The sequence below is a fragment of the Chionomys nivalis genome, chromosome 20 (assembly GCF_950005125.1).
Source record: "Chionomys nivalis chromosome 20, mChiNiv1.1, whole genome shotgun sequence".
NCBI classification, from domain to species: domain Eukaryota; kingdom Metazoa; phylum Chordata; class Mammalia; order Rodentia; family Cricetidae; genus Chionomys; species Chionomys nivalis.
The window spans coordinates 30337978-30361836 of record NC_080105.1 but is presented as its reverse complement, the minus strand read 5'-3'; the positions used below and the strand labels follow the sequence as shown (position 1 = coordinate 30361836).

The following is a 23859-nucleotide window of genomic DNA, read 5'->3' as shown; positions in this document are numbered from 1 at the left end:
AGCATTAAGATGGGAAAAAAACTACTTATTAAATATCTGAATATAACATGAATACCTTAAAATCAAGGTGACCAAGATTCATAGCTGGTTAGTGGTTATGGCTCATTAACACTGAGGTAATGAGGATTTAGTCTGAAACAGAAACTTACTTCAGAGCATTCTGTGTGTCCTGCTTCAGCTCACTGAAGAAAGCGATTTTGAACTGATGCCTAACAAACAAGAGCTGAAAGAGATTAAAGAATGATTATGTAGAAACTGTTAATGCAAAAATGCTATTCTTATGATGCATTAAGGTACAAAGGGAATTATTCAAAATTAAATTCACAGTGATTCCAACAAGGACACAGCTGAAAAGCTCCCAAGAGCTCTTCTCACAGGTAAAGGAGTTTGAAACTAACTTTAATGGGGAAAGATTCCAATTTGAAAACCAACTCATTTTTAAGAGCTTAAAAAAAAAAAAACTTTTCAAGTACTAAAACAACTTAAAATATCAGTACTGCAGAAATTAGAACCATCCACAAAGCAACCAGAAATGCTTTTCAAAGTACCTGGTGTGTTGTTTTATTCAAAAATTCTTTATGAGATTTCACTCTTCTGATCTCGGTGTAGTAATAGGTCTGGGCATGTTCATAAAATGCGTTTTCTAACCTGTTAAGAAACAACGAACACACACACAAATATGTATTTGTATATACATATATAACACACGCACACACACACACACACACACACACACACACACACACAGTTATTCAAAGCCAAACTCTTTTTAAGAATGGCATTGTTGAGAACTGACATTTGTCATCAACACTGGGCTTTACTGATAATTAAGGTGAAAAATGAAGCACTGTATTTCTAATAAGAAAGTCTAAAATCAAGACCCACCCTAAGGCCTTTGAAAATCATTACAGCACGGAATACAATAGATGAAATACTTGGACTTCATAAATATCAGATGATCTTTAAGAATACTTTCGTCCCTACTATAATTTTATAAAACATCTGAAAAGATTTCAAATTAAATTATATTTTACTATTTTTCAATCTTCTAATATTTTGAGTTTAAAAGAATAAATAAGAAAACTTATGGGGAGATTAGAAACAATTGGTCTACGAGATAGAAAGAACACTGGTGTTATTAAGGTCCTGCTCACTGAACAACTCTGAGGTTACATGAACACCACACAAGAGCTGCAGGGACCAGTAAGCACTCCACACTCTTCTGGAGAAAGGAAGGGCCTGAGAGAGTAAGAGCAGGGCACGATGGAAAGTGTGTTCATAGGCGCTAACAGGTGACTGCAAGCTTCTCCTACTCAGAATAAAACATAACTTTAACCTATATTCAAAAGATTTTTACCACTGTGATGGTTCATACTTTTAATCCCAGCATTCGGGAGGCAGAGACAGGTGAATCTCTGTGAGTTCAAAGACAGCCTGCTCTACAGAACAAGTTACAGGATAGCTAGGAATACACAAATTAGCCCTATCTGTAAAAATCAAAAACAAAACAAAAGATTTTTACCACATTTGAGGAAAATAAGTCAAAAATTTGAAATCAAATATTTTATTCATGTCTTTGTAGACAAAGTCTTACTATGTAGCCTTGGAAAACTCTAAACTCACTAGTGTACCCAGACTGGCCTCAAATTGGCAACCTTCCTCCCTGACCCTGACTCCTGAATGCTTGGGAAATTGAAATTTTCTAGGGTAGAATTTTTTATTTTCAAAACTATAATTTTAGAAAATGTTAAAATATAAAAATAAAGTTAGATTCTAATCTTGAAACAAAAGTTATTAATATAAACTTGTCCTTAAATTTTTACAAGAGAGAACAATAAGGGACGGACTATAGTGAGAACTATTTGTATAGCTTACTCTAAAGATGAAAAGATAACCTTCTCAGAGAAATCAGCCCTGACTACATCAAAGGTAAGCTTGCTTCAGTTTCCAAACAGGCTGTGTACTCAGAACATGTGACAACCAAGCAGAAGAGACCTGGGAACAAATCGACCTGCTTAGACTTGGGCTCAGCAGGTAAAGGTGCCTGCTGCCACGCCTAAGAACCTGAGTTCAATCCCAGGACTCAGATGGTGGAAGGACAGAACTGACTCCTGTAAGTTGTCCTATGCCCTCTGCGGCACGGGCATGGCCCTCTCCCCTGAGTCATAAATAAATGTAATTCTAAAACAAAAGCCTAGAGAAAGACATGGAATTAAGCCCTTCCCTGCTTTTAAGGAAACCCGGTTAGACAGTTAGAGAAGCGCGTCTGGCTTTGAGTCAGGGCCTGTCTGCACAGCCCACATAGCCTGGAACTAGCTAATGTGCCAGGCGGCCGCTAACTCCTGTGACTCTTCCGTAAGTGAACTGCCTAGCTGAACTTCACTGTCCAGGATGATTATATTATGAACATTTCGTTGTTGTCTGTAAATAAAAGGGTCTACTCTACCAACTCTTCATTCCTGAGCAACAAGAAAACTTTGATTTACCTTATAATGTAGCCCACAAGGTGGTCAGTGTGGGGCAGCACAAACAGAGACTTGCCTGAGAGTTCACACACATTGCATAAAGCTGCAGCCCGCTCTGAGGCAATGACGTCTTCTCCTGTCAGCAAGCCCCAGACAAAGAGAAATGAAGCAAAGGCATTAGACTCCTGTAGTAAAATTTACCCACATTTGTAATCAGGAATAGAGCTGCAAGCCCCTGTCACTATGTGAGTAGGATTCCTGCTCTCCCCGAGGGCTTAGGGCTCCCAGAAGTGACTACATTCCTATTTCCTCCTGAGCAGGGCAGACAGGACAAACCACATCACATGGCTGCTTGAAAAGACAAATAAAAATGGGGGCAGCTATTTATGAAGGAAGTTTCCAAAACCTCAGAATGCTACAGGCTTCAACATGGCAACAAAAATTAGTCTAACTTAGGAAAATCTGGGAAGGTAAAGGAAGAGTCATTTAAATGAAGCATTTTTCTGGACAATATTACAAACCCTACATTTCTTTATGTAAGAGCAAATTTTAAATAGAATCAGACAAGTAAATAACACTATTTTTAGCTACTGAATTAACTGTCAACCGATCCATGCATATGTGAGGATAAGCAGAAATAAAACAGCAAGTCTGAGCATTTGAAAACTTCATTTGTTCTTACTATTTATAAAAAACAGTTTGCGTATTACTGACATTTTAAGTATTTATTTGCTTTGTGTGTGTATACATATGTATGTGCACAGGTATGTATGCATGTTTGCACTGAGCAGTACACCTGTGGCGGTCAGAGGACAGCTTTCAAAACAGATTCTTCCCTTCCACCAAGCGGGTTCTGGGAATCAGAACTCAGCGGTAGGCAAGTGCCTTTTCTTGCTGAGCCACCTTTCTGGCCTTTCATGAGTGTCTTTTTGAAGTTGGCATACTATCAGCCCCCAAAATGAACACACAAAACATTTAAATATAAAAAAAAAATCTGCCTCCTGGTATCAGTAATGGGGCATAAAGCAACTGATGGCCTTCCGATACCTGGAGGCAGAGGTGCTTTCTTTTGAATCAGGACGACTGCGACCTTTGTGTTTCTCCCTTGCAAACTCTGCCTGCAATGGAAAAATAACAACATAGTTACTAAAGCAGTTAGCTTGTTTTAGCAGATCTATGTCAGGCTCCACATAAAACACACCATCCAACTGAAGACAAATTCCAACTAAAACACATCAAGATCAGAGTAAACCTTTTCCTACAAAGGAATATATTTGCCATAATGACTTCTATTTTCAGAGTATAATCATATATCACACTTACTATCCCTAAAATCTGCTCTAAAAGTGAAACTTAAGGGCCCGCGAGATGACCTAAGTTGATTCCCTGATTCCACATAATTTTTGAAAGGAGAGACCCAACTCTCCCAGGTTGTCCTCTGACCCACACATGACTTGCCTCCCAAACAAAATAAAAGTGAAGATGATTTAGCATGAAATTTTAACATATACTTCTATATAAAAATTACAGTTAATGTACTTCTTCATAGTGACATATTAGCCATCCAGAATAATTGCCTTAGAACTACACGGTGACAAAGCCTTATGGGGACCAATGAGACGGGCAGAGCTTCTGTGTCAGCTAGGCAAGCCTGGCAACCTGAGTTCGAGCCTGAATATATGTTCAAAAGAAGAAGGAAGGAGCCAATTCTCCAAGGCTGTCCTTTGACCCCTACATATGTCATGGCATGCATGAACAAAAATACAAACTGTGCGCACACAATAACAAATTATTAATAATTTGTAAGTGCCAGAGAGATAGTAAGTGCTTATGCGAGTCCAAGAGAGATGCTTCAGCAATTAGGAGCTCTTGAAGCTCTTCCAGAGGACCAGAGTTCAATTCCCAGCAGTCACTGTGGGGCAGCTCACTACAGCCTGCCACTCTAGCTCCATGGGGTGTGATGCCTTCTTCTGGTCTCTGCAAGCACCAGCATGCATGCACATGCATATGCATACACACACACACACACACACACACACACACAGAATAAATAAATAATAAAATATATCTTTGGGGTCTGGTAGTAAATTGTTATCTCCCAAAGAAAGCATAGTATAGACAAAAAATTGGAACACCAGGCCAACTTGCCTTCTAAATTTCCTCACATCCCTAGTACTATATAGTTAATATTTATTAGAAACAGAATGAGGCTAACAGTCTCCAAGGTAACCACTGCAGTTTAAACAGTATTGAATTACTTTCAAGTGTTTGCAAACAGGGTTGACTGCTTGCCTGGCACACACAGGCCATGGACAAAACCCCTGATGTCACAAACAGGTAAACCAGTGAACAACAGACAGTGGCGAGTACCACAGAGGCCCACCCGCGTCGTACCTGACGATTTCCACCCTGGTCGCGCACTCAGACTGCTTTTCTTTCCACTGAGGCTCATCCCAGTCCAGTTCATAGAACACAACCACCAGAGCCGGCACCAGGTTCAGATGCTTATTCATCCAGCCGGTCTTCAGGATCCCTTTGGGAATGTACCACTCGTACGACGCTCTCTGCCGACGGCGACAAAACCGAGTTAGGTGGTAAGAGGAGCAACAGGAAGCGCTCCGGAGTGCCAGGCACTTTATAGGCGTCTGCTGTGCTCCCTACGCACACCGCCCTAAGATGAGGACAGTACGTCCGTCAGAAACTAGTAACAGCTGTCAGTGTCTAGTGTTAGAACCGACTCTCAACCGCACCAACGCTTCCCCTCCGTGGGAGGAGAACGGCCAAAACCAAGGAGCCTAATAACGCCAAGGTCTAGCTATGTATAAAGATGGACTCGGCCCTTTCCCAGGTCTACTTCTACTTCCCCACCCACCTCTTTTCCTGTAAAATGTTACAACAATCGGGAGTCCACTGCACTTCATCTGTTCACAGACAGACTGCCATGGTGGAAACCTGACCGATGGATGAAATCAAAACTGTTTAAAATCTGGTAAAACTAAATCTAACTGCAAAAGTCATGGATTCCATAATGAAACTGGAAATGATGAATGGGTAATGTGAGATACTGCTTTAAAAAAGACTTTGTTAAGATTGTGGAGATGTGGGGGTTGTTTTATGAAAAGAAAAGGGATGGGGGTAGATGGAAAGGGCACTTTGTGCAAAGCCTAGGACCTGATCCAGTCCTCAGGACCCACACGCTGGAAGAAGAGACTGACACTATGAGCTGTCAGTGAACCTACACACACACAATACACAAATAAAAAATTTTTAGAGAAAAATGTAGGCTCACAGTGTTGAAGTACTGTAATTAGTCAATCCTCTTGAGGTTAAAAATAAGTGTTATTAAACATATGCATATACCCATAGTACATAAAAACACCGTTTTTCCTTAGGCACAACAGTAACCTTTGCCCCATAAACTCAGGGGGTTCCCAAGTTTCCAACACACACACACACACACACAGCAGGGTTGGGAGTGGGGTGGGAAAAGGACAGGGACTATGAATGAGTATGAGCAATTCTAATGCCATTACCTTAGATCTACATTTTGGATATTCATGGTCACCTGGGAGCACCTTGAAAGAAATTGGTACCCGATCAGCTCTCCGATTGGCACAGAAAGCATCCCAGACTGCTCGATGCACAGCATTATAAACTACATCAAGGCCAGTAAGTGTAACAAAAGCCATTGGCCGACAACATAATTCCACAGGAAAGTCCCACCGTGTGGGGCTCATGCTTAAGACGTCACAGAAAAATCTGAAATACAAATGTCAGGATATTCATAGTTAATTAAAAAAACCAACATCAACATCTAACATATAAACATTATAAAAAGACAAACGGCTCTGCATGTACACAGTCATGCATACAGAAGAGAGTAAAATAAAAACTTTAATTCCTAAATTAGATTTATTAAAATTACTAATTGCATTGCATTTTTTTCTTTCAAATTTCATAAAAGAGGTTGTAGTCGATTTTTATACAAATTTTATACATTCACAGTAATGTATACCAAAGTTTGGGACGAACAGGCTAAGAAAGCAGAAGTGATGAAATTAAAATAGGTCCAGACTGGCACATGCTGCAATCCCAGTCCCCAGGAGGCCGAGACAGGAGGATAAAGCATTCAGGACAGTTGGGGGCAAAATAGTAAGACTGTCTTAAAAATGCTTTTCTTTTAATTCGAGCTATGTGTCCTATATCAACCATAATCAATAAAATTTAAAAAGTTATTGACTTATAAGAAACACACACACATCCAACTTCCTCTAATTTCTCTGGAATTGCAAATAACTAATTCCTCAGTGCTTAGAAGATAATTCAAACAATGTATGTATTATCTAATAGCTGTTTCTCAGTTTTCATAAAGTAAGATGATGCAATAGGTAAAGGAAAGTCTGTAAGAGAAACACTAATAATGGGTGGAAACACATACAGAACATGGTTCTATTGTGTCCTGTAGCTAAGTCGACACTGGATGCAGATATGCACTGACTTTAGAAAATGATTATTTATCCGGGACAGTCAAGGCTATTAGACAGACAAACCCTGTCTCGAAAATCCAAAAGAAAGAAAAATTGTATAAAAATATTCTTATTCCAGACAAAATTATCACCGTATTTTTAAAATGATTCCTTATTTCCAAAAGGATTTCTCATAAGCTCCTTTAAAGAAGTGATTGGCGTCATCACATTATACAAAACACAACGCAGTCCCTGGGAAAACTGAAGTGCAAAACACCACTTTTCCCAAAATTGTGAACTATTTCTAACTGAAAAGTTAATCATCTTAATTAATTAGCTATCACATGCTTAAGTGCTAAAGAAACAAGGGGTATCAGAAAGTGATTTGGAACACTTGCCAGAAATGATGTGTATCTATAACACAAGCTTGCAGAATTGCTCTCAAAGACTCATAGGAAGGGTGGTGCTGTGAGGACAAAGAAACACATTGCTTCCAGAGAATTCAGGACCAAGAGTGAAATAGCCTAGGAGAGCTCACAACATAATATGGCTCCATAATACCAGACAATCGAGACAAGAGGGAGAAAAACCCAGTTCCCTTAATACTTCCAGAGGCTCAGGGGAAATAGCTGTGGCCCTTGAATATGGCGTTGTCATAAAGGGAAGCAGAAAGAACTGACGAAGTTTTTAAATTAGTACTGCCTGAGAGGATTGCAGTACGAGTCACATAAATCACGTGATAATTCCCTGCAAGTCACATCGGAAGGTAAAAGAGAAGCCAGCTCAGACAGCAAACTCCTGTAAACCCAGCAGTCAAGGGGCAGAGGCAGAGGCAGGCAAGAAGATAGCTTCAAATTCCACAGTAGACTAGTCTAACAGGGTAGTTACAGGAGGACCAAGGCGATGGCACCTCAATACCCCTCCTCCCCTCAAAAAAAAAAAAAGGAAAATGGGAAAAAAAGAAAAAAGAGAAACTGTAACCCAAGAATATTCTCCAACAAACATGACTATAACTTATCGATGAACTTTTAAAAAACCTATTTGTGCATTGTCTTTAAACTCTGGTGTTGTATCTTATACTCGCAGACCATATTAGTTCAGACTAGCCCAATTCAAGTGCTCGATAGTCACCCATGGCTACCACAAATGACAGTGCAGCTCTCAATTACAGCAAATCTGTCCCAACACCATCACGGAAACTGCACCAGCAACCCTTGCCACATTCTGCCGTACAAGCTTTGCCACTTGCAATGGCCCTGCTAACGCCGCCGTGGATCTCAAAGGAATGGGACAAGACAAGTACTAGCTGAATAGATTTCAATGACACGCAGGAAAGGGGTCGTTTCCTGACTTCCGGGAAAATAAATGGAGAAACCAAGCAAACTATGGACAGGCAGGAGACAGGCAGAAGCACAAAGTAAGACCTCACTCAGCACCAGGTCACCTGGTTAGTGCAGCGGAAGTAATGTGTCAGCTAGCGTAGGAGAGAAACAAGCTAACCCAATCAAAGTGGCTACTAACGAAGACGGCTATCAATGGACAGATGGATCAGTGAGCAAGACGTCGGCTAGCAGCAAGGATTCAGAGACGTCCAACTGCAAAAAGCTCAAACAAAGAACGATCGCTTGGTGCATGATCGACACTGTAGAAGAGAAGCAACACAACCTGAGAAAAGACACTGTCCCCAGGGTCATAGCATTCGGCTCTGGTAGCTACAACTGGAAAGGAGAGTAACCTCACAGGCCTAGAAACTGACTCCATCTTCCTCTATCAGAAATGAGCTCTCTATCTAGAAATAAGCGCGTTCTTCTTTGCAGCTGAAAGAGAACTGCCAAGATTGCACCCGTGGACGCCAAGGGAAAACGCAGGCCCCCAAGCCAGCCGGGTTGGTCTGGCCAGCAAGGGTCTCCGGGCCCAACTCACCCAGGCCGCACGCCCTGGGCCCGCTGCAGCAGCGGCGAGTCGCCGCCAGCCCCGAGAGCACCGGGAGAGCCAGGCAGGGGCGTCACGGAACGCGGCCACCGAGTTCCGACAGCCCCACAGCCGGCGGCAGAAGGCGAGACTTCCTTTTCCCCGCCTCTGCTGGCACAGGAAGCACTTTCTGGGCCTGAGTGACAGTACTCGCAACCAGTCCTGGAGCAGAACGAAGCACCTTGCACGGCAGGGGCTCCATTTCCTAGAGGAGAAAGGCGTGGGGGCGGGGAAAGGAGGAGCCAATAGGAGAAGCGATCGTGAAGGGGCGGGGCCTCCTCGTGACCGCCCCTCCGCGGCTGGTCAGAGGTCTGGGTGTCGTCCCCCTCCCCGCAACTTAACGCGGTCCGGGTTCCCAGTCCCACCTAACGCGGTCCTGGGTTCCCGGCCCGCAGCCGACTGCCAGCGGCTTGGTGCCGCCGAGGATCGGGAGCGCGCGAGCTCGTACCCACCGCTGCGAGGAGGGTTTCCCCAGACCGAGGCGCGGAAACGGGGTGCTCCGGCCTCCCGCCCGCTCTCCGCCTGATCTTCGCGGTCGCAGACGCTGTGCGCCCTGCGCGATGGGTGCCAACGAGGACCAGGAGGTGAGAACCCAGAACTGCACACCCCAGTCCCGGCGCAGGTCCCAACGTGGGGCACCCGGGACGCCTCGCGTGTCCTTTGCGTTGAGAGCCCTCACAGCCTGGCCAGTCAGGTGTCCCACGTTGGCGGATCCACTGCCAGACGGCACCGGTCAGCAGTGAGGCCAGCAAGCATGAGTGGGTCACGTGCGACCCAGCCTCCCGCTCCCCTCATTTTTTGCAACCCCAGGGATATCCCCAGATTTCCTAGCTGAGTGTCCTTGGTCCACGACCCTGGTGCACTTGGTTGTCCTTAAATCCCGCGTGTGGCTTAAGCGCTTACGTGTTGAGTTATCCTGTCTTAAAATCCTTTAAATTTTAAAATTTAGCTGGGCGGTGGTGGCGCACACCTTTAATCCCAGCTCTCGAGAGGCGGAGGCTGGCGTGTCTCTGTGAGTTCAAGGCCAGCCTGGTGTACTAGAGCTAGTTCCGGGACAGGCTCCAAAGCTACAGAGAAATCCAGTCTCGAAAGACCTGTGGTCTCATAGGGAGGGGGTTGAGAAAGTAAAATCTCTGGGGAGGGAAATGAATGGCCCTTATGTCTCGCTTTCTGTCCAGAATGTTTTTTAGTGAAATTGCTTGTCAACCTGTTATTAAGTGAATATATATATTTGTGAATATAAAATCTGTTTGGGGCAGTTTTTGCTCAGAATTTTGTATAGCTTGTGTTTTGATTTTTTTTTTTTTTTTTTTGTAAAATGTCATTTTGGTATAGAGTTGGAAGGAATGCATGCTGTAAATCACATGTCGTCGACCTTTCTAACTCTGTAATGTGTTCAGGTGAGGAAGAGTGTCTGCCGTTGTACAGTGCCCCAGGGTGAACGTGATGGATTAAGGATTGGAAGAAGAATGTAGTAATTCACTGTTTTTGAGTGTGTTGCTTAAAAGTTAGCATACTGATGGCAAGTTACAGGTTCTCTGTAAAGAACCCCCAAATCCAACAAGCTAATTGGTGTCTGAATAACCCGCTAAACACACCTACCAGTTCCTGGACTCCAAAGCATTAATGAGATCAGGGTCGAGGATAGAGAGAAAGGGAAGAGGAATGACTAGTAAGTGGATACAAACTTAAAAAGAGACCAACAAGGTCTGATGTCTTGCCACACAGTAGCATGGCTAGTTTAAAAGTATCCTCTGAGCCGGGCGGTGGTGGCACACGCCTTTAATCCCAGCACTCGGGAGGCAGAGGCAGGCGGATCTCTGGGAGTTCGAGACCAGCCTGGTCTACAAGAGCTAGTTCCAGGACAGGCTCCAAAACCACAGAGAAACCCTGTCTCGAAAAACCAAAAAAAAAAAAAAAAAGTATCCTCTGCCTTATGCTAGCAGTGGTGGTGCACACCTTTAATTCCAGCACTGGGAGATGCAGAGGCAGGCGGATCTCTGAGGGTTCCTCCTGCTCTTCAAAGTGAGTTCCGGGACAGCCAGGACTGTTACACAGAGAAACCCTGTCTCGAAAAACTAAATAAGCATATAGATAGATAAATAGATAAAAAGTATCCTCTGCATTTCTCCTTGACAAATAATGATTGAAATTTTGAGGTGATAGATATGCTAATTACCCTAATTTGATCATTGTCTGATAGGTACACTTATCAAAGGGCTGCATTGTACCCCCAAAATACAATTTTTTAAAACAGTATATGAGTGTTTTGCCTGCATGTGTATGTGTACCACTTGCATGTCTGGTTCCACAGAGGGCACAAGAGGGTGTTGGATACCTGGAACTGGAGTTATAGACAGCCATAAGCCACCATGTCCGTGCTAAAAATTGAACAAGGTCCTCTGGAAAAGCAGCCAGTGCTCTTAACCACTGAGCCATCCAGGCGATCAGTACAATTATTGCGTGTCAGATTGGAAACAGCTCTTTCTCCCAGCAAAGCACAATGTAACGCTTCTCTGACCTGACTAATAATGGAACACCCCCAGCACCACTGGAGCTGACACCACCTCAGACCTAATGAATCTAAATGTCTGGGGTTGAGCCATGGAATCTTTCCATTCTTAACAGTAAGATTCTATTCTTCCTCACGATCAGTCTGGATCTTTGAAGATAGCTTCCTGCCCGGTTTTGAAGGTGCTGGCTTTGGAAACTCTCCTGAAATTGAATGTGTGTGAACAGTCTCCGTTTTCTTATGCACAGTCTTCTGACATACTGTCAGTCAGTGCCCCGTAGTGCTTCAGAGAAAGCAGTTCATCCCTTGTCCTATGCTTAGATATTTAGGTTCTAATGCAAGGTCTACTTACTCTGTCAAATATTATCCTTAGCTTGATTTGAAAAGACTTTTGGGGGTTTCTATCTTGTAAGGCTTGTTGGAGCCTAAGGATTCTAAACCCTCACAAGCGCCTTGTTGTTTCTTTATAGTCTGTTCTAAAATGGGTAAGTGGAGGGCAAATCAACATCACCATCTTTTGTCTGGAAAATTAATGACATTAGCCAGCTGGTGGTGGTACATACCTTTAATCCCAGCACTCAAGAGGCAGAGGTAAGCAAGCGGACCTCTGAGTTCAAGACCAGGTCTTCAGATTGAGTTCTAGGACAGACAAGGTTACACAGAAGAACCCCTCTTTTGAAAGAAAAAAATAATGACATGAATCTTTTTGAGAGCTAAAACAAGTACCCATGTCTTTGTTTCTCCAAGATTCGCCTGTCACTCACAGTGATTGAGATTTCTCATTTGTGGGACCACAGTATTCCAAGAACAAGTCCCAGCCAGGCAAGGGTTACTAATGAGCATCTTCTAGTCCTTCAGTCTTCTTGAGTAGGTCCTGTCTACCTCCTTCTTTCCTGGGGGCTTTTACAACTACTTAAGCTTTGTATCACTATGGAAATCAGTAGAAGTGTAACTGATTTTTGTTGTTGTTGTTGTTGTTGTTTTGGGGATAGGGTTTCCCTGTGTAGCCTGGCTGTTCTGGAACTCACTCTGTAGGACAGGCTGTCCTTAACTCAGAGATCTGCCTGTCTCTGCCTCCTGAGTGCTGGGATTCATGGCTTGTTCCACCACCACACAGCAACCGATGTCCTTTTTAAAATGGGAAATCGTTGTGCCTTCTATTTCTCCTTTCCACAATTAGTGCATTTTCTATACCTCGGGTGAGTTGTTCAGGAGAGGGACACAAAATATTCTCGAATTGCTTTAATCCACATCTTTTCTCCACAATAGAGAAGGAAGTATGGTAGTCAGCTCTTCACAGGTGGATGTGAGAATTGAATTAAGTGAGTTGATACAATGTAAAAACCCTTAGCAGTGTGCCCACCAGATAGTCTTAAAGTATGTGCTGTTGGTACAGTTGTCCTGTGTTGGTACCGCTGCTAGCATAATTGTGCTGTTGGTACAGTTGTCCTGTGTTGGTACCGCTGCTAGTATAATTGTGCTGTTGGTACAGTTGTCCTGTGTTGGTACCCGCTGCTAGTATAATTGTTCCGTGTTGGTATATATGTCATAAGCAGCTAGGACCAATAAGTTAAGCCATGTTTTACAAAGTTGGGTAGTTTTGAATGGCAAGCTAAAGATGTCTCTTTCTAATCCAGATATGCCACTAAACAATATCCTTTTTTTTTTCAGATGGAACTAGAAGCTTTACGTTCTATTTATGAAGGAGATGAAAGCTTCCGGGAATTAAGTCCGGTTTCGTTTCAATACAGGGTAAGACACAGCATGTACAGGGAATGTATTTCTGTGCTAGGGAAGGGGATGTGGAGGCTGCAGAGTCCAGCTCCATCTTCTAACTTAATGAGTTAACTTTATTATATTCTTGTGTTTTTCTGAAATTTCTGTTTTTCTAGAAATGTTTTGTGTGTGTTTCTGGGGGCCCAGAAGATGGCATCCAATCCCCTAGAGCTGGAGTTACAGAGGGTTGTAAGCCACGAATGGCGTAAACAGAACTGGGCACTTGGAGAAACAGCCAGTGATCTTAACAACTGAACCATCATCTCTCCAGCCCTCCTGACACAGTTAAATGAAAACTTACCACTATAACATTGTTATTGGTAACATTTGAAAACTTAATCCAGAACCTTTTTAAGCATAAATATTATTTTATTATGTGTCTGGGTGTTTGACGGCAAATATGTCTGTGTACCACGTACATGTCAGGTACTCACAGAGCCCAGAAGGGGGCACTGGATCCCCCTGAACTAGATTCATAGACAGTTGTGAGTTGACATGTGGGTGCTGCAGAATGAACCCAGGTCCTCTGGAAGGGCAACCACTGAGCCATCTCTCCAACCTAATTTAGAACCTTTTTAAAAATATTTTAATTGATTATAAAACATTAGAGGTAAAAGAAATCTTAAGTACTACATGGTGCCTCTCTCTTAAAGATGGCTTCCCTGGGTTCTAGCTTCCTAGACTCTGTCATAGCTGACAGTGCTCTATAACCCTCAAATTTGCTTGTACTGTAGACTATAATGGGAAATGGGTTTTTGTTTGTTTTCTTAGAGCAGAGTGTCACCACATAGCCCACATCTAGCCTTGAATTCTTGCATCTTTTATCTCAGGCTCCCAGGTGTGACCAGGGAACACATGCTCTAGGCAGTGATTCTCAGCCTTCCTCCTATGCCATGGACCTTGAATATAGTCTCTCGTGTTGTGGTGACTCCCAGCCAGAAAAGTATTTTCACTACTCCTGTCGTTTTGCTACGGTTATGAATCGTAATGTCAACATCTGTGTTTTCTGATGGCCTCAGGTGACCCCTGTGCAAAGGTCATCTGATCCAAAATGGGGTGGAGAGCCACAGGCTGAGAACCACTGCTCTCTGGCAATCCCCGGTTTTTCAGGCCCACGATCTTTGTACTGCCTCCATCTGGGTGACAACTATAGTTGCTACTTTACTGATTGCCATGACAAAATTCCTGACAGAGCAACTTGAGGGCCAGGCCAGAGAGATAGGAACACTACCTCACAGGCTCCACGGCCTGAGCTAGAACCAATCCGCAAAGTTGTCCTCTGTTAGTGGGGAACACGTGTGCTCCACACAAATCCCATGTACACAGTAAGAACAAATAAATACATCTTTTTAAAACTTTAAAAACTTAAGGAAAGAAGAGTTTGGGCTCAGAGTTTGGACGTGCAGCCCACTAGTGGAAGCCATGACAGAAGGGTCCTGTAGGAGGCTGCAGCTTATACTAAAGTGCCCAAAGTAGGGAGACAGAACATTGCTTCTGCCCATTTCTCTCTCTCTCCTGACTCCAGCCCATAGAATGTATCCACATCAGGGTGAGCCTTCCCACCTCAGTTAGCCCAATCCAGAAAATCCCTCACAGACACGCCCAGAGGATGTTTCTGTGGTGACTCTAAATCCCATCACGTTGGCACTCTCAAACATCACAGCCACTAGGGAACTCCTTAGGGCCAAAGTTCATGATGGAATTAAGACCTGGTCCTTCTGGTTAGATCCAGCAGCTGCCTTCTGAGATTTCCCCAGCCACTGCTGCCTTTTCTTTACCAGGGACACCGAGAATTCCCATGTGGTTTCCTAATTGTCTACAGTAACAGCGTCAGTTATCTACTGAGCACAGTGTGCGGAATGGTCCAGGATATGTGTGTGCACTCTGCAATAGAACGAAACACAAAGCTGGATAGCGCATGTCCACAGTCAAAGGAGGAGAGTCAGGGATCCTCCCGCCCAACCCCCTGTTCTCCAATAGAACAGTTTAGTAGGCTCCTAAATGACCCCCCCCCCTCCACTTCTGCCTTTTCAGCTTCCCTCTTACCTGGAACCACAAGTTCAGCAAACTCCTCTTTAACGCTCTGAAGCATTTAAGTAGCCCTGCAAGAGCCTGTTTAAAGAGGCTTCTTCCTGGGCTTCTCTTGCCCGTAGAGTGATGGCTCTATTCTTAGATCTATAACCCAAGTCCACTTTTAAAAAGATTTGTTTTTATTTTGTGTATATGAGTGTTTTGCTTGGATGTGTGTGTGTATGTGTGTGTGTGTATTCAGGGAGAGGCACATGTATGCCACAAGGCATGTGAGTTGGTCATCCTCTTCCACTATGTGGGTTCCAGGGATCAAACTCAGGTCATCAGACTTGACAGCAGGTGCCTTTCTTTACCCCTCTGAGCTGTCTCGCAGGCCCCTTGAGTGAGAAGCTCGGTTCAGGCCAGCATTATTAACAGACGTTAAAATCTCCAGGCAAAGGTTGCTAAGAAACAGTGTAGTGACGTAGTTGTGTGTTATTACTGCATGGATTTTCTTTATTACCCTCTCCGCTGAAGAAATTAGCCCCGGTGGCGAATCCTGATAGGATCCACAAGCTCCCACATCGCCTCTTCGCACAAAATGCCCCATCTGAACCTGAACAGAGGAAGTAGTTGTCTATATTTGGGGATGTTAGTCAGAAAAACCAGCCTAAGCTCTTAATGTCATAACAGACTTTCAAAAGCCAGGGAGAAGGTTCCATTAAGGTAGACAACCAAATAGAGTAAACCTTCAGAGAATTTCAGCTTTCTGGGCTGGAAGTACATTTGTTAAAGGACACTTTGGGTATAGTTGGGGAATTTGTAATATAAATTATATATTAGATGAGTTTTTTTATATCAGTGTTGAGTTGTTGGACGTGGGATGATTGTCTTGGGGCTATAAAAGATATCCTAAGGTTTTTTTTTCACTCTTAATAACTAAAGATGTTTCATTACTTCTAAATGCTTCAACAAAAACCAGAGTGGGGAAAACCATGTTAAAGGAGTAGGTGCTGCCCTCTGTGCTGACGGGGAAGACAGGGAAATGACCGCGTGTGTAATAAATGCGTACCAGTGAGTATGTATCATGCCAGTTTGGCTTTTCCTTAAGAGTAAAACTGTTTTAAATAAAAACTTGACCAGGAATTTTTAAAAGGAATTTCTTACCAGGAATTGCTCTTGGCCTAAGGCATCCTCCCCAGAGTCCATTGCTTTGCTTGTCTCAGCTATACACTGTGTTTTCTGGTCTCTTGTCCCTTGAACAGCTTGTACCGGCCTCCCTGTTTTTTGTGCCTGCTGCTGTTTAGCAGCTGGAAAGCTGAAAGACAGTCTGTTACAAGTTTGTGGGTAATTACTTTTGTCCATTGGCGGCTTAGGTTTTGTTTTGTTTCTGATACATGGTTTCTTCTGTGTATGTCTTCTGGAGACCGGGCTGGCCTCAAGCTCAAGACAGTCCCCTGCCTCCGCACCCCCAGCTCTGACAGTCACCTGCCTCCGCATACCAGCTCTGTTGTCATCCCGTTCCTTGTTGTTATTGTCTTAGCTGTAGCCTCAGAAACAAAACATGTAAAGTGTATCTTTGGTGTTGCCGAGCTGGCTGCTGATTGAGAAATGGCCCCTCGGCAGCAATGAGCTCCCTGAAGCCCCAGGGGAGTAAAGTTGAAACTCTATCTGGTCCCCTCACCTTGACCAGTCCTCCCCAGAACCTCGGCACTTCTCAGCGTATGTGCTTCTGAGTCTGAACGTGAATGTTGGAAAGAATCATTTTGCAAGTCATAATTTAGGTCTTTTGGTCACTTTCCACAAGCCTAAGATTCCCTTTTCTTCAGATAGGTGAAGATGGTGATCCCAAAGCCTTCCTAATAGAGATTTCCTGGACAGAGACCTATCCCCAAACGCCTCCGGTTATATCTATGAACGCGTTTTTCAACAACACCATGTGAGTAGTTTAGTTTTCATTGCTTTGTCCTTGCCTTCTGTTTGACTCACTCCTGACAGTCTGATGTCTCTGCCTTGTAGCTCCTCGGCTGTGAAGCAGAGCATCTTAGCCAAACTACAGGAAGCGGTAGAAGTGAACCTTGGCACTGCCATGACCTACACGTTGTTCGAGTATGCTAAGGACAATAAAGAGCAGTTCATGGAGAACCACCGTCCCGGGAATTCTACGCCAGTGAGTGTGTGGTTGGTTCTGCCAGCTGGTTTTGGTCTGGGCGTGTTAATTAACTTTTGCTGTATTTGTTTTTAATTAAAGACTTTGTGTTAGATTTAAACAGAGAATTACATTTGATTTAAGTAAGAACAATGAATCATAGATTTCTTCTATTTTGTGGAGAAAATGGAATTATGTTCTGTCCATTTTACCCTTCAGCAAAGATTAAAATACTTCTATCCATTAAAATTAAAGCCAGGTGTGGCGATGTGTCCTGAGGAGGCAGAGGCCAAGTCTGGGTTTCAAGGCTAACCTGGGTTGTAAGATACTGCCTTAAAAGAGAGAAAGAAAAAAGTCATATCTTAGTTCCATTTGAGGCCTACATGTGTTCAAATCCTCCCTGCCCATCTTTTTTAACCCTGTGACTTTGGCCAACTTTCTTAACCTCTGTGCTCAGATTCTCGCTTGTCAAATGGAGTTATAATAGCGTCTACTTTATATGATTGTGGTAAGGCCCAAATAAATGGTATAATGCGGTCATAGCAATACTCGTCATGTGCTAAGTATTTTAGGTTTTAGATATCATAGGTACTAACTATGCAAGCCCAAATATTTAAAGATTTTCTTCAGGAAACCAAAAGAGCTGGGTGGAACGTATGAGTTTTCTAAAGATGTACCAATAATGACAGCAAGTTCAGTAATTTAGACAATTTTGTTGGAACCTTGGCTCTTCAACATAACATGGGTGATCAGACTTCCTTCTCGGGGTCCCAGTTGAGCTGCCACCCCACTGTTGTGTCCTTGAAAATGAGCCTCTGCGAGAGCAAGGCCAGTGAGGTATAAGGACACCTGACTGAATAAGTGAATAACAGCAGTAACGCCTTTGGTTTTGTAAATTTAGAAACCCACCGCCCCCTTCAAGAAGAAGCTATATTTAATCTGATCCAGCAGGTCTTAAGGCGCGAGTCTAAGATCTGTTTCTGTTCTTGCAGACACCCATAGCCAATATCATCTCGGTTGAAGCTCCCAGCACAGCCCCATCAAGTAAGAAAAAAGACAAGAAAGAACAACTTTCCAAAGCTCAGAAACGCAAGCTGGCAGATAAGACAGGTGTGCATTGTTCTTTGTCTTTCTTAACATGGGACATGGGTGGACTTCACTGTTGCGGGGGTGCTTGTTATGTTTAGGGTTACAGGATTAATTCCATAGTCTATCCTTGGAACATTTGAATCAGAGACCTGTTAGTCACAGTAAAAAATACCATTATTTATTACTGCTCCATCATGACATCATCATTTGGAAAAAGACAATGAGTCACAAAGTAGTTATAAACATTCCCACTGAGGAACATTAGAAAAATGATCAAAACATGTGGCCCACTTGAATACTGTAACGTCGTGTGGGATTTTATTTACCTGTGTGACAGGTTTGGACGTTTAAAGGCTGTGTAAAATAAACTTTTGCTTGCAGTTTGGTGCATCATTCCCATCTGAACACAGGCAGTTAATATTTTTTGCCTGTAGTTAACTTCATTCTACGATGACATTTCAGAAAAGAATTCCCATGTGTCTGATAGCAGACTCCTCAGAAAAGGAATATCAACTCCAGCTCCATCAACAGTAATGTTTGCTCCTTTTTCTCTAACATGGAAATTTGCAGATGGACATCAGTTTGAATTTTCCCAATCAAGGAAAAGGAAAATATTGTTGGTGTACACACACTTTTACATAAAGATGTGCGTGGCTCGTGTGCACCACCATGTCTGTGAAGTGCTCGTGGAGGCCCCAAACAGGTGTTGGTGCCCCTCGACCTGGAATTGCAGTCTCTCATCTCGGAAGGGCAGCAAGTGCTCTGGCCCCCGCCCTTTCTTTTGTGAAGGGATATTAGGTCTGTTTTTATTTAATGTCTGTCGATGGTAGAATAAAAAGAAACCAACACTGTGTTGGTCTTCATAAACAACAGTTTGAAATTGTAACTGGGTGGTACAAAAGTCTCCGCATCGTTCACCTCAGATCAGGCAGCAGTAAAGTGTAAATAACTGAAGTAAAAATATTAGCTATTGCGGTCTGTTTTCTAGAATTCTGGTTATTGTCTTTCTGGAATATTTTAGCATAACTTTAATGGGATAGCCTGGGCATCTGCACTGATGGTCCAACCGTGTACCCTCAGAATCTGTGACATAAGATTCTTGCTGATCTGAAAGAGAACAGAACCGTGAGCATCAGGGACTGGGCTCCTATAATTGCCTCTCTCTGAGAGAACCATTGGTTTCTGACTGCTTTGCTGGACAATCAATACAGGTGAATACCCTTTGTCCACGTGCTTGGGACCAGAAGTTTTAGAGCTAACGGCCTTCCAGATTCGGGAATGTTGTCATAGTTCCTGATCGAACAGCCATAATTCAAGATCTAAAATGTTCCAAAATCTAAAACTTTTCAAAGAGTTTCCGATTTTGGAGCATTTTTTCCAGATCTGTATAGAACTTGTTTCAAATAACTTTTTAAGGCTCCATAAAATGAGCTTAGCCGTCAACGTGAAGAATAAGAAAGCTAAGCCATTTGAAATAGAAGAATTGTTGTTATTATATTTTAAATGTTATTTACTTTGTGCACATATGTGTCTGTGTGGGCACATGCATACCATGGCATGTTTGTGAAGATCAGAGGACAATTTTAGGGGACCAGGGATGAACTCAGGGGTCAGGTTTGGCAGCATGTACCTTCACCTGCTGGGCCATCGTTTTGGCCCTAATATTGAAGAATTTTTAAGTAAATCGTTTATTTGTTAACTTGTTCCTTAACTTTGAATATTAAAAGGATGAAAGCATTTTGTAAACTATGCATTTTTATATGAGTCCTTATAAGCTTTGTCCCAAACATTCTCAATACAGCGGTGGTTCTCAACCTTCCTAATGCTGTTACCTTTTAATTCAGTTCCTCATGTTGTGGTGACCCCCAACCATAAAGTTATTTTGTTGCTACTTCATAACTACAATTTTGCTACTGTTATGAATCATCATGTAAATATCTAAAATGCAGGCTACCTGATATGTGACGCCTGTGGAGATATGACCCACAGGTTGAGAACACAGCAATAGAGTCAAGCTCCCTTTGAAAAACGTTTTACCAGCGCATGGCCAAGTTGTCCATAAGTTAACTTTCACTCCCCTTGAGTCCTGAAGCCAAACATTTGTCGGTGTCATCTTGCTTATCTGGAGCCAAGTGCCCTGGTGTGATTCCTGAAACAGGGAGCTAGCCCTGCACCTACCCAGATAAGCACTGGCCTTGTAGGAGGTAGAGCTCTCCACCTGAGTGGGAGCAGTGTGGCAATTGCACCCCTCATTTTTCCTTGGTAACAGATTTGTCTTGCACACTTTCATCTACTTGTTGTGTGCAATAGTATAAAGAGTACTGTCTGCTAGGATGTCGGTTCATTTCGAACCATCTGATCGGTCTTGCTAAGGTTACTGATTCTTGTCCTCTAGATCACAAAGGGGAGCTCCCTCGAGGCTGGAACTGGATTGACGTCCTGAAGGTACAGCTTACTTACTTTCCAGTCTTCAAAGTTGTTACAGTTATTGCCATCAAATAATGAGATGTCTGTTTTCCATTTCCTTCCTGCCTCCTTTGGGATCTCGTGGATATCTGTTTACATTTTTGGACTCAGCATGTAAGTATTCTTGAAGCCTTCGCATTCTCTGCTTCCTCGGTCTTAGAGCGTTAAAGCTAAGTAGGAAGCATAGCTCCCATCCCTCTGCTGCTGTGTCCTCCAGGGTCAGCCCCGCTGTAGAATAGATGTGTGCGATCCAGACATCTCCTGTTGAGCTAGATCATAAAGAGAGCTGCAGAATGGAGAGCTGGCACCGTGCCAAGTCTTCTTTCAGAAAACATAGTTCTTATTGAGGGATGGAGAGATGGTTCTGTCCGTAAATTGCCTGTTGTGCACACATGAGGTCCTGAGTTCAGATCTCCAGCATCCTCATAAAAAGCCGGGTTCAGTGGTATGCATTTGGGGAGTCAGGACTCACTGCCCAGCAAGCCTAGCTAAACTAACGGACTCTTGGAAGTAATATGGCCTAGAGGTAGAAAGTACTTGTCAGAACGGTTACAGTTTAAACTCCCATGACTTGAACTTGATTTCCAATTGTTTATTTATTTACTTTTTGATTCTGATAGAAATAATAACTCAGTACTGTCATCACTTCCACTTAATACTTAGATCTTTTTTTTTCTTTTTAAAAGTTAAGCAAAACTGGCTCTAAAGACGATGAGTAGCCCCTGCAGAAGAAGCAAGAGCATCTCTGCAAGGCAGCCCGGATCAACATGTCTCCCTACCTTTTCTGGCACCGAGTGGCTTTTTACAAGACATAGCTCTTTTGTATGTGTCTTTAAAAATAGAAGTGGACAGTCCACGAAGAGATCTGGTTGTAGTAAATTATTTTCACAAGCTCGCCTTAGTGAAAGGCGAGAGTGTGGCCGTTGGGAGCATCGTCGGCAGTGGATGGCCCTGAGGGGTGAGTCAGTGGTGCCCAGGATAGCATCGCTGGTATTCCATGGCATGACCATAGCAACAGGAGTCTCCCCGTAAGTCGCCATCTCCTTCTGCTTGGATAACCAAGAGAAAGCTGCTACAGAGCAATCTCAGTACTGGTGCTGAGGGTTCTGATTCTTTCTGTAGTTCCTCATTCGTCAGCAGTCAATTGCTTCCCCTTAATAAACTGATATCTAGTTCTACTTTTCTCTTAGCTTGGGTGAAGGTGTTTGATCATGAGATCTTCCAATTCTATGGATAATAGAAACAATATAAGAAGAAAACTGAGAGCCTGGGAAAGAGCTCAGTCAATAAAGGGCTTGCCGTGCATGCCCCAGCAGCCACGGAGAAAGCCGGGCATGCGCCTGAAACCCAGTGCTGGGCGGGCAGGGACGAGAGGATCCCTGGTGCTTGCTGGTCAGCCAGTCTGGGGGAATCCCTGAACTCCCAGTTCAGTGAAAGATGCTATCTCAAATAAATAAGGTAGAGAGCAATACAGGAAGAAGACACATAACAGATCTCGGGTCTCAACAGGCAACACACACAAATATATAGATATATCATACAACAAGCAAAACAAAAACAACAGGTTTGCCAAATACTTCAGAAAGCATTTGGATAAGTGCTAGCTCTTGTTTCAAATACTTCTCTTTGCTGCATATGCCAGGATGAGTATAAGATGCCTTAATATTTAATTTTTGTATTGTTGGAGACAGTGGTTTTAATAAATTCCTATTATCTGCTATTGTGATGTTTTGTTGGTAACTAAGGTCTTTCAGTAGATTCAGCATAAAACACATTTTCAATCCTGGGCATACTGCTTGATTGTTGTGGGGGCTCTGCTTTTCGGTGGGTTTTTTATTTGTTTGTTTTTATAGTGTCTTTTCAAATATCCAGATGTGTTTGTTCCCCAGCCTCTGTGTCTTTTTAATAATAGACACACAAGTCTTTCACATGCTGAACTGTTATTGGACTTGCTTGGTTCTTAAAGTCATTAGGAAAGGAAACCTGCAGTAGTTTTACCTGGAGACTCTGTGTATGTGTGTGTGTGTTTGTGTGTGTATGCATGTGTTGCGGTGACTGTGTGTGCTTCAACGTTGTCAGAATGCCAAGTTGTAGTGAAGCCGACAGTTAACTTTTAAAGAAGTTACCACAGCATGAGAGCAGCCTAAGAGGTGTCCGTGGGTTTCCCAGAGTTACCCTTGGCTTCAGATAAACCGCGTGAGCTGGAATAAGTGTGCTTACACTGAAAGAGTCCGCTCGCACTTGAAAGAGCTGATTCCCGTGTGGCTTCATGGGTTAGCATTGACATTGAAGACACCCAGACTATGACATCTTTTATTTTCAAGGTTTTGTTTGTGTAGTTTTTATTGTCATCTTAATTCTTTTCTTTTTTTTTTTTAAGAAACATCTTGTAATGGAAAAAAAGTGTTTCGTTCTGTTTTAAAGCTATTACACTGGTCAAAGTTATTGTGGGTCTGAGATCGCAAAGAATAATGCTAGTAAAATGCAAATGAACTATTTTTACTCTTTTTCTATGAATTGTACAAATCTCTGGGGCAGCTGGTGGCAGCGGTGCCTCCTGTTACCTGTGTGGACACTTGAACTCTTCCGTCAATGCTGCTGTCCCCGGATATGCCCCCAGTATATTTTCTCAGAGTCTATTTCCTTAAGACTGTATGGATAACATGCCTGAGAAGCAATAAAGTCGGAATCATAGTGATTATTTTCTGTTTGTTTTGTTTCAAATCACTTGAGAAAGAATCGCTAACTTTATAAATCTGCATTATAATTTTACGCTATGAGATGTGTGCTCCTGCTGGGGGCCATGAGTGTCATTTCCAAAGAGGAAATATCCCCGAAAGAAGAAAGGAAGGAATTCCCAAGATTCCTAGACGGGGATTACAATCTGGACGTTAAAAACAGCTTGTACTTCCACATCTTCCCGGCCCCAGATCTAAAGAGGCCAAGGCCAGGGTC

At 43.0% G+C, this 23859-nt stretch overlaps 2 protein-coding genes across 4 annotated transcripts in view; one reads left to right on the top strand and one right to left on the bottom strand.

The window, feature by feature from the left end:
- Positions 1–8982, bottom strand: part of Trappc11 (trafficking protein particle complex subunit 11) — a 41862-nt gene extending 32880 nt beyond the window's left edge. For all 3 annotated transcript variants that reach the window (XR_009055681.1, XM_057752635.1, XM_057752634.1), the window contains exons 1-7: positions 8855–8982; positions 5999–6224; positions 4860–5029; positions 3513–3583; positions 2487–2601; positions 549–648; positions 150–223 (exon numbers count right to left, since the gene is read on the bottom strand). Coding sequence is in view for 2 of the 3 variants with exons in the window: in XM_057752635.1 (XP_057608618.1) it covers positions 150–223; positions 549–648; positions 2487–2601; positions 3513–3583; positions 4860–5029; positions 5999–6202 (734 nt within the window). In the remaining variant the exon portion in view is untranslated. The remainder of the gene's footprint in view (positions 1–149; positions 224–548; positions 649–2486; positions 2602–3512; positions 3584–4859; positions 5030–5998; positions 6225–8854) is intronic.
- Positions 8983–9188: 206 nt separating this feature from the next.
- Positions 9189–23596, top strand: Rwdd4 (RWD domain containing 4). The gene is made up of 7 exons (XM_057752799.1): positions 9189–9486; positions 13086–13166; positions 17030–17139; positions 17220–17370; positions 18342–18459; positions 20834–21018; positions 21591–23596. Exons 1-6 carry the CDS (start codon positions 9463–9465, stop codon positions 20938–20940), a joined length of 591 nt encoding a protein of 196 aa, XP_057608782.1. The 5' UTR covers positions 9189–9462; the 3' UTR covers positions 20941–21018; positions 21591–23596.
- Positions 23597–23859: the final 263 nt, after the last annotated feature.

Bases quoted from the DNA above. Each gene is read 5' to 3' on its own strand.
- Rwdd4 (XM_057752799.1), top strand. From the start codon at position 9,463: ATGGGTGCCAACGAGGACCAGGAG. The intron at 17,140-17,219 runs GTGAGTAGTTTA...TCTGCCTTGTAG, and splicing joins GCGTTTTTCAACAACACCAT to CTCCTCGGCTGTGAAGCAGA. The intron at 17,371-18,341 runs GTGAGTGTGTGG...CTGTTCTTGCAG, and splicing joins GTCCCGGGAATTCTACGCCA to ACACCCATAGCCAATATCAT.